The 10,420-nt window shown below is 51.4% G+C and overlaps 1 protein-coding gene across 2 annotated transcripts; it reads left to right on the top strand.

Annotated features, from left to right (window-relative positions):
• The first annotated feature begins 249 nt into the window (after positions 1-249).
• LOC136633408 (G patch domain-containing protein 4) lies at positions 250-10,164 on the top strand. 2 transcript variants are annotated; one of them, XM_066609122.1, is made up of 8 exons: positions 250-353; positions 3,385-3,493; positions 3,946-4,019; positions 5,507-5,599; positions 5,763-5,870; positions 7,479-7,597; positions 8,852-8,902; positions 9,013-10,164. In XM_066609122.1, exons 2-8 carry the CDS (start codon positions 3,415-3,417, stop codon positions 9,815-9,817), a joined length of 1,329 nt encoding a protein of 442 aa, XP_066465219.1. In that variant the 5' UTR covers positions 250-353; positions 3,385-3,414; the 3' UTR covers positions 9,818-10,164. The 2 variants fall into 2 exon arrangements, with proteins under 2 accessions (XP_066465219.1, XP_066465217.1); XM_066609120.1 differs by having other exon boundaries at positions 256-374.
• The last annotated feature ends 256 nt before the right edge of the window (positions 10,165-10,420 follow it).

The raw sequence follows: 10,420 nt of genomic DNA, 5'->3' as shown, positions 1-10,420 counted from the left end.
TTTCGCACTCGCCCATGTGATGCGTCCAAAGGGGAGGAGAAATGATGACACAATGTAACATGAAGTCTCCATACAGAAAGCCCTGTCTATGTTGATCTCCCACCAGTCCGGTGGAGCGCCCCCTAGTTTGTCTTTCACCTGAAGTTCTGGTCTCAGCTGTAGCTTAGGGCGAGCCAGGCTTGTGACGTCACCAGCGCAGCTGGACACGTGGTATACAGGGAGACACTGGATAGCTCAGCGGGCGGATGACGTCACTTCCGGAAAGATGGCGGCGCCCACAGAGCGCTCCACGCCGGCCGAGTCCTGAATTCTAGCGTGTCCACCTATAGCGCCGCCACCTGGGAGACTGCAGAGTGTGTAACTGCATGCATACGGTTATTACTGCTCCTTCTATATGTGTCCCGTCGTTATCATTACTGCTTCTGACTTCCATGTATATGTAAGATTGTCTCTGCCTGCTGACGCTTTCCTTACACACAGCGGATTCCTTCCCCCGCCTGCTGACGGTTTCCTTACACATAGCGGATTCCTTCCCCCGCCTGCTGACACTTTCCTTACACATAGCGGATTCCTTCCCCTGCCTGCTGACGGTTTCCTTACACATAGCGGATTCCTTCCCCCGCCTGCTGACGCTTTCCTTAAACATGACAGATTCCTTCCCCTGCCTGCCGACGCTTTCCTTAAACATAGCGGATTCCTTCCCCTGCCTGCCGACGCTTTCCTTACACATAGCGGATTCCGTCCCCTGCCTGCCGACGCTTTCCTTACACATAGCGGATTCCTTCCCCTGCCTGCCGACGCTTTCCTTACACATAGCGGATTCCTTCCCCTGCCTGCCGACGCTTTCCTTACACATAGCGGATTCCTTCCCCCGCCTGCTGACGCCTTACTTACACACAGCAGATCCCTTCCCCCGCCTGCTGACGCTTTCCTTACACATAGCGGATTCCTTCCCCTGCCCACTGACGCTTTCCTTACACATAGCGGATTCCTTCCCCTGCCTGCGGACGCTTTCCTTACACACAGCGGATTCCTTCCCCTGCCTGCGGACGCTTTCCTTACACATAGCGGATTCCTTCCCCTGCCCGCTGACGCTTTCCTTACACATAGCGGATTCCTTCCCGTGCCTGCTGACGCTTTCCTTACACATAGCGGATTCCTTCCTCTGCCTGCTGACGATTTCCTTACACGTAGCGGATTCCTTCCCCTGCCTGCTGACGCTTTCCTTACACATAGCGGATTCCTTCCCCTGCCTGCTGACGCTTTCCTTACACATAGCGGATTCCTTCCCCTGCCTGCTGCCGCTTTCCTTACACATAGCGGATTCCTTCCCCCGCCCGCTGACGCTTTCCTTACACATAGCGGATTCCTTCCCCTGCTTGCTGACGCTTTCCTTACACACAGCGGATTCCTTCCCCCGCCTGCTGACGCTTTCCTTACACATAGCGGATTCCTTCCCCTGCCCGCTGACGCTTTCCTTACACATAGCGGATTCCTTCCCCTGCCCGCTGACGCTTTCCTTACACATAGCCGATTCCTTCCCCTGCCCGCTGACGCTTTCCTTACACATAGCCGATTCCTTCCCCTGCCCGCTGACGCTTTCCTTACACATAGCGGATTCCTTCCCCTGCCCGCTGACGCTTTCCTTACACATAGCGGATTCCTTCCCCTGCCCGCTGACGCTTTCCTTACACATAGCGGATTCCTTCCCCTGCCCGCTGACGCTTTCCTTACACATAGCGGATTCCTTCCCCTGCCCGCTGACGCTTTCCTTACACATAGCGGATTCCTTCCCCTGCCCGCTGACGCTTTCCTTACACATAGCGGATTCCTTCCCCTGCCCGCTGACGCTTTCCTTACACATAGCGGATTCCTTCCCCTGCCCGCTGACGCTTTCCTTACACATAGCGGATTCCTTCCCCTGCCCGCTGACGCTTTCCTTGCACATAGCGGATTCCTTCCCCTGCCCGCTGACGCTTTCCTTGCACATAGCGGATTCCTTCCCCTGCCCGCTGACGCTTTCCTTACACATAGCGGATTCCTTCCCCTGCCCGCTGACGCTTTCCTTACACATAGCGGATTCCTTCCCCTGCCCGCTGACGCTTTCCTTACACATAGCGGATTCCTTCCCCTGCCCGCTGACGCTTTCCTTACACATAGCGGATTCCTTCCCCTGCCTGCTGACACTTTCCTTACACATAGCGGATTCCTTCCCCTGCCTGCTGACGCTTTCCTTACACACAGCGGATTCCTTCCCCTGACCGCTGACGCTTTCCTTACACACAGCGGATTCCTTCCCCTGACCGCTGACGCTTTCCTTACACACAGCGGATTCCTTCCCCTGCCTGCTGACGCTTTCCTTACACACAGCGGATTCCTTCCCCTGCCTGCTGACGCTTTCCTTACACACAGCGGATTCCTTCCCCTGCCTGCTGACGCTTTCCTTACACATAGCGGATTCCTTCCCCTGCCTGCTGACACTTTCCTTACACATAGCGGATTCCTTCCCCTGCCTGCTGACACTTTCCTTACACATAGCGGATTCCTTCCCCTGCCTGCTGACACTTTCCTTACACATAGCGGATTCCTTCCCCTGCCTGCTGACGCTTTCCCTACACATAGCGGATTCCTTCCCCTGCCTGCTGACGCTTTCCTTACACATAGCGGATTCCTTCCCCTGCCTGCTGACGCTTTCCTTACACACAGCGGATTCCTTCCCCTGCCTGCTGACGCTTTCCTTACACATAGCGGATTCCTTCCCCTGCCTGCTGACGCTTTCCTTACACATAGCGGATTCCTTCCCCTGCCTGCTGACGCTTTCCCTACACATAGCGGATTCCTTCCCCTGCCTGCTGACGCTTTCCCTACACATAGCGGATTCCTTCCCCTGCCTGCTGACGCTTTCCTTACACATAGCGGATTCCTTCCCCTGCCTGCTGACGCTTTCCTTACACATAGCGGATTCCTTCCCCTGCCTGCTGACGCTTTCCTTACACATAGCGGATTCCTTCCCCTGCCTGCTGACACTTTCCTTACACATAGCGGATTCCTTCCCCTGCCTGCTGACACTTTCCTTACACATAGCGGATTCCTTCCCCTGCCTGCTGACGCTTTCCTTACACATAGCGGATTCCTTCCCCTGCCTGCTGACGCTTTCCTTACACATAGCGGATTCCTTCCCCTGCCTGCTGACACTTTCCATGCATATTGCTATTAGACTATAGAATGGGGCGGGTAGGCTGACTGGCGTCTCTTATTTCCATGGCCCACATCATGGTGTGCTGGGAGTTGTAGTGTCACATGGCTCGCCCTGTTGTAGCCCAGGGCAGATTTGTGGTCGGTTCTGTACGGTATAATATTCCGTGATGTCATCCTTCCTCGTAGACGGGCCGGTCGCTGACCAGTGAACCAGACATGGACGCCCCGTCTAGCATGAAGAGCGCAGGCTTGAAGTTTGCAGAAGAACACATGCAGCGGCACGGCTGGACGGAAGGTAATCCTCGCTCTCTGCCAGTAAAGGTTGGAAAGTCTTCAGACTCCCTCACTTTTTTTTACGGATTCTTGTGAAAATTAGAAAGAAATCTCCAGTTTTCCCCATAATGACAAAGTGACGACGGAATGGTAGAAATCTATGTAAAAAATGTAAAACTAGCATTTTGCAAAAGTCTTCACACCCTTTGGTATGACTCCTGCTATTTAGCTCTGGGGCCGCTGCCATCAGGACGGCGCTATCTGCGTCCAGCACTGTCGACACTGATAGTGGGACCGATGATCAGCTGATTGGCAGGGGTCACCTGCTCAGTGCCCTCGCCAGTCAGATATTGGTGACTATCCTGGGGACAGATCATCAGTAGTAAAGGCCCCCAAGAATAATTGGATATTTCACCTGCGCCGTTTTGTGTAGATGTTGGTGCGTTTTACCATCTGTGCTCTTCTTCTCTTCAGGAAAAGGTCTTGGAAAACGTGAGGATGGGATATCTGAAGCCATTAAAGTGAAAGTGAAGTGTGACACAGCAGGGGTAAGGGGCGCCCGTGTATGCCCTCCTCTTGTAGGGTCACAGTGCTATGATGCCTGATACAATGGTCCTCACAATGGTGGCATCATGATGCTAAGATACTGCCCTGACGCACAGTCTCTGAGGGGGTGGTCCCCGAAGCCTGGAGGAGGGGTCCCTTGTGAGCATTTCCACAGGAGCCCCCTCCTCCTTTTTCTCCAGGCATGGGTGCCCAATTCCCATGGGGGACTCTTTCTACTCCTCCTGACATGGCGGCCCAAATACCACAGAGGACCCTTCCACATCCTCCTCTTCCTCCAGGCATGGAGGCCCAATTCACATAGAGACTCCCTCCTCATCCTCCTCTTTTTTTGGCCATTGGGGTCCAATTCTCCTAGGGAACCCCTCCTTGGTATTAGTGTATCTTGACTCCACCGGAAGCTAGGGGTTTGACAGGAGCAACGCCTCTCTCGCACCCCTAGCTCCTGATAGGGTCATTTCTGTAAAGTCCTAGGAGCACGCTGTGTAGAGATTGTAGCCAGGGCTGCGGTGTTAGGGTTACGGATTACTGTACATGTAGGTTTACATAACCCTCCTGGGCAGGCAAATATGTGTACAGCAGCTGCAGAATCTGTCTCCCTGTAGCTGCCGTCCCCCTTCCATGTCCCCATGGCAAACACTGGCTGCGGACAGAAGGGAGACGTACAGCGGGTATGAGCAGCAGCGGAAAGGCGCTGGACTACAGTGTCCTGCCGCCGCTGCGGCTCCATACACTACACGTGATGCCGCCGGCACTCGGGAGATGCACAGCGGGGAGCGGCGGTGAACGGCTGGGAAACACACATCAGCACAGGTCAGCAAGCCTTACACCTGGGGAGGCTGCTATACTTACAGCAGCGGAGCGTAAATCTCGGCTGCCACGGGGAGACATGACGCAGTGAGAGCAGCAGCGGGGAGGACAACTGTGGCCCAGGAGCAGGGACGGCAGAAGTATACTGGCCTGCCAGGAGCTCCTATACTTGCAGCGGTGAGCTCGGGGGCCCTGGGAAAGAAAAGTGACAGCTGCAGCGGAGAGCAGAACTGTGTGGAGGGAGCAGGGACGGGAGAATTCCAGTGGGCTGACAGGACCTCCCAGGAAGCTTTCTCAGCAGCCAATCATGTACAGGGTGCGTCACCAGGCTGTTACTGTGGTCTCCAGCAGTACTTCCTGGTGGAGTCAAGATACACTAATACCTCCCTCCTCCAGGCATGTTGTCCTCTTACAGTGGGATACTGAGGACCCTAATCATGACACTAGTGCCCCGACACACGCCGATTCCATGGGGATTGTGCCCGATGCCTGGAGCAGGAGGAGGCGGCGGCGGCGAGGTTCTCCGTGGGAATGGGAGGAGGGGTCCCCAGTAGAACAAGATCTTTGCACCCCTGAACTGATTAAATGTTTTACATTCCAATATTCTTGAGGACCCTCTTACGAGCCATTATAGTGATGCCCCCTGAATCTCGCCCTGTAGGTGGGACATAACTCCGCAGAGCAGTTCACTTTCCATTGGTGGGATCATGTGTTCAATAAAACCGCTTCCAGCATCGCGGTGGAGCCCAATCAGGTGAGAGGATGTGCGAACCATTCCGTCATCTTCATACAGTCTTAAAGGGACGGTCCCTGCCGTTCTATCTGTAAATAAAGCTTGTCGTATCGTTTCTACAGTGTTCTGATATATTTAAAGTGACAGTGTCACAATTAACTAGCTGCAGCTGTTTTGTCTTCAGGATGGTGTTACGGTTAAGAAACTCTCTGAAGATGATGGCGCCGTGTCCAACAAGAAGCCTCGGAAGGCAATGCTGAGCACTAACATGCTGTACGGACGCTTCATTAAGGTTCGTCTCCGAGGAAGATGCTTATTATATGAGAAATAATCAAAAATGAATGCAAATTCTCAGCACGATGAACGTACACAATGGATTGGGCCCTGGATTTGCTGTATCTTCCCCCAAAGTCCACTCCAGCAGCGTAACTTTCTTTAGTCTGCTCTGTGCATGTACTCTTCCATGGAGATGAATGGGAGGTTCCCTTTTAATAGCCCAATGGAGGGGTCTCCTGCTCCTGCAAAGAGATTACGAGATGCTGTTCTTTTGTCAGGGCAACTTGAGAGCCTTGTGAAGGTCCTCCGATCTGTCATGGCTGTTTGCCTATTAAGCTCTGCCTATGGAATGGCTTAATAGACTACCTGCAAAATACCGCAATACTTAAAGGGAGCCGATCATGTACTTTCTGCTGTCCTCAGAGGGCAATATAAAGCAGGGACAGACATGCTGATGTCAGCGGTGTGTCACTTAGGCAGTAAAGTGCAGTGGTTTTTAAGAATTTTCAGCATGGTTTTGCCTGTCCCAGCAAGAGATGAGTCCACTATAGTTACGGGGACCCAGTAGCCCTGCAGTGTAGTAACTAGCAGACTGCCAATCAGGGCTGATGGGCGGGGCTAGCAGCACTCTAAGAGTAAATTGGACTCCTCTCTTGCTGGGGCCTGCAGAAACATTTTAAACAAATTATAAGGACTAATGTCCACGGGCGCGTTTGATTTTTGGAACCCGCACGGGATATCTGCAAATCAAACCGCCCGTGGGTAGACAGGGGCGTCCGCAAATTAATTTAAGCATGCGTATTTAGTTTAAGTACGGCATGCTCGATCTTGGAGCGTGCTCTCACATCACAGCGCCTATTGCTTCCAATGGGGCCGGCGGCAGCATCACACCACATGCTAGGTGCATGCAAGGCAAGGTCTCCCATTGAAAACAATGAGAGATACTCCGCTGCAAAGTGGTTTTGACATTGACGGAGAGCGTGATATCGGGCCGTGATGCACTTTCGTCATCACTCGCTTGCGTGACCAATAAATTGTTCCACGTGAAAACCCCCTCAGAGCTTACTCAGATCGCGGTATGCGCAAAAACACTCGCCGCGGTGCAACGGTTTTGCACATGAACAAGGTTTTTGAGGTAGATTTGCGTGCGTATCGGCGCAGAGTACTGTACGTCCTGTGCAGGCAGGGCCAGTTCACACGTGGAATAAAAGGCTAATTATCCTAACGAGGTCCAGATGCGTTCTTCTCCCTGTGCTTTCCGCTTGCCCTTGTGTGAAACCATACGGGGGATAAAATATGTACCGCATATTATCTGTGTACGTTAAATCCCCCGTAGCCTATATAGAAATCAATGGGCTTTTAGCAAGGCGTATTACGTATGTGAAAAATACGCGTGTGCCCTTACAATGCTGGCGGAAGTTGATTTAAAGTAGAATTAGGCCCCACCTACTTAGCAAAGCTCCTCCTCTTTTTGACGCGCTAAGCTGAAACATGGAGCAACCAATGACCACCTCTATGCCGTCGGCAGCTTTGGATGTAAATGGAGTATAAAGCATCTGCCGCAGTGATCTATATTGTGGAGCGGTGGCGTAACCCTTTGTTTTCTGTTGCATGGTCTTCGCAGTCGGCCACACTGACCTCAGGTGGGGAGGAGCTGGTGGAAAAATCGTCTTCTTCAGATGACAGCAGCAGCAGCAGCAGCGAAGATGAGGATTTAAAATTCGACTTATCATCTGCGACAAAGTATGTTGTGACACGGTGATGGCTCGTGTGTGTGTTGTCCTAGACTGCCCGATTATTTGTGTTCCCCGCACTGTAGAGGTATTGTTCCGTCATGATGGTGACAATCCAGTCTCAGGCAGGTCAGGATGGCCACACTGCTTCTGATTACCTGATGCACACTACATGCTGCTCTAAATGGTCAGCACTGGTTTTTAACCCTTTCTGCCTTTTCCTTTACACATTACATAGCGCTCAATTAGCGCTATGTAATGCATAGAGATTCCGGCCGGCGATCATGTGACCGCCGGTGTTACCCGACCCCCGGCGGTCACATGAATGCCGAGCCGGGAGCCTGCACTGTGGGAGGACCTGCTTACCTGACCGGCGTCTTCCGCATTCTCCTTCTGTCTCCCGACCCAGCGATCATGTGACCGCCATGTGCCACCTGACCCCAGCGGTCAGATGATCGCTGAGTCGGAAGGGAGAAGGAGAATGCAGAAGACGCCAGACAGGTAAGCAGGTCCCTCCCTGCACCCTCCTGAACTCAGTTCAGGAGGGTGCAGGGAAAATGTATTTTTCTCACCCATTCTCCCGAGCTCCAATTTATTTGGAGCTGGGGAGAATGGGTGAGAAAAAATAAATGGATTGGAAAGGGTTAAATATCATGTGATAGGTCATTGAGCCCTTTTAGATTTAAAGGGGGGCCTATCCCAGTAAGCTCCATTCCCAGAGTCTGCAGTTGGGGGACCGAAACTTAAGCCTATAGATAGGTAAGCAGCAGTGCTGAAAGGGATTATGTGATCGGTTTGTGTTGCAGATAGTCCTAGACGGATCTACATACCGATGCAGTAGTGGTAACACATCCCGCATTAGGTGCTACTGAGTAAATGAGTTGTGACTTAGGCCAGCTCCCCTATATGAATGGCGGCGGCCATACTATGCAAAGAAAGTAGCTTGGCTTAAAGGTACTGGACAGTCTGCATTGCAGATGTAGCAGAGCTGTGCTTAAAGGATAGCACACTAGATCTGTATAGTGTACACTATGTTCTGCTTCCCAAATCAAGTCTTAGAGGGTCATTTTGTGGGCGCAGTATTTGGAAATCTTCTACACAACTTTATTTGAAACAAATACGCACTCCTTTGCTATCCTGTGACAATGAGAAAACCGCTAGGGGGGGGGGCTCCTCCATATATGACCTCCAGCAAAGGCTAGAATGGCGCTGCTTCCACACTCTCTCTTGGGCATTAACCTGTAAACTTTTGGCTTTCAAATAGGTTGTCTGATGAAGACCTCGTGAGGATCTGCGGTGGCCGGACAGCTCACAAGTAGGTTCATCAGCTCTCTAGTGAAGGTGTAGTTTGAGACTATCATTAATGGTGTCAATAGAGGAAATCTGTTGAGCTGCAAGTCAATGTTTTGCTTTCTGTCTCCACAGAGGAGCGAGGCACGGATTGACGATGAGTGCCAAACTATCTAGAATTGAAGAGCAGGAGAGAGCATTTATGGAGAAGTACGGCAAGAAGGAGACAAAGCTGCAACCACATAAGGCAAGTCCTGAAGAGCTAGATGGTGAGAAGAGCAGGGCTAAAAACAAAAAGAGGGAAGAAAAGGACAATCCAGCTGATAGCAAAATACCAAAGAAGAAGAAAAAGAAGCACAAGAAGGGAGTGGAGGAATATGTACCCACTAGTCATGACCAAAACCATGTTCCTTCTATGGAGGAAGATACAGTCACCTCAAAGAAGAAAAAGAGGAGCAAAGTTCGAGATAACGTAGAGGTGGCTGAAGAAGTAGAGATCCTCGGCGACCACAAAAACTGTTTTTCGGCAGAAGTGGAAAACACCAGACCTGCAAAGAAGAAAAAGAGGAAAACGGAGGGTGAAGAGTCCATCATGGTCAACAGTCCCACAGAAGATGGAGAGTCCAGGCGTGAAAAGGAGGACAAAGCATATGAAAATGCAGAAGAGGAGGCAAGAAAGTCTAAGAGGAGGAAAAAGAAGAAAAATAAAAAAACAGAAGACGAAGAAGAGTTGGCCAAGGCTGAAGAGGACACAACATGTGCTGAAGAGGAACAGTCAAATCTGAAGAAGTGGAAGGTTGCTGAGGAAAATGATGGAAGTGTGGAAGAAGAAGAAAGATCAAGAAAGAGAAAGAAGAAAGTCTTAAATAATGAAGACAAGGGTATGGATGAAGACAAAGACGCCAAGAAAAAGTCAAACCGCAAGCACAGAAGAGACTGAGCCGTGTCCTAGAAGCTCAGATAAGTGTAGAGGTGGTGCGACATCGGGAGGGTGTTTAGATGTGGGCCTATAAAGGGACAGAGCTGCCTGTTGTGTGTCCACCACCCCGGCCTCAAAACTCTGTCCCAATGGAGGTCGGGGAATTATAATCTCTGGCCTTGAGGACTTGGTACCAGAGGAAAAGTAGTGGCCTATTGCTACACAAGATCTATAACTAGTAGAGAGAATTCAAAATGGAAGCCAAGGAAGGTTCGGGTCATTGTGTGACCGGAGGCTGAGAAACTTTTAGTATGCGAAATGTAAAAATTGTCATACTGTAATAAATTTATTGCATTTCCCCCCAGCGACACTCTGGCCCACAGACTGTTGGATATGGCTTATTTAATAGGGCCCAGCTGCAGTACCAGACACAGCCTACACCCAAAGGGGTTTTCTGGCTTAAAGGGGTTGTCCCGCGCCGAAACGTTTTTTGTTTTTTTTTCAATAGCCCCCCGTTCGGCGCGAGACAAACCCGATGCAGGGGTTAAAAAAGAAAACCGGATAGTGCTTACCTGAATCCCCGCGCTCCGGTGACTTCTTACTTACTTGGTGAAGATGGCCGCC

The sequence above is a fragment of the Eleutherodactylus coqui genome, chromosome 6 (genome assembly GCF_035609145.1).
Source record: "Eleutherodactylus coqui strain aEleCoq1 chromosome 6, aEleCoq1.hap1, whole genome shotgun sequence".
NCBI lineage: Eukaryota > Metazoa > Chordata > Amphibia > Anura > Eleutherodactylidae > Eleutherodactylus > Eleutherodactylus coqui.
This window is presented reverse-complemented; position numbering and strand designations above follow the sequence as displayed.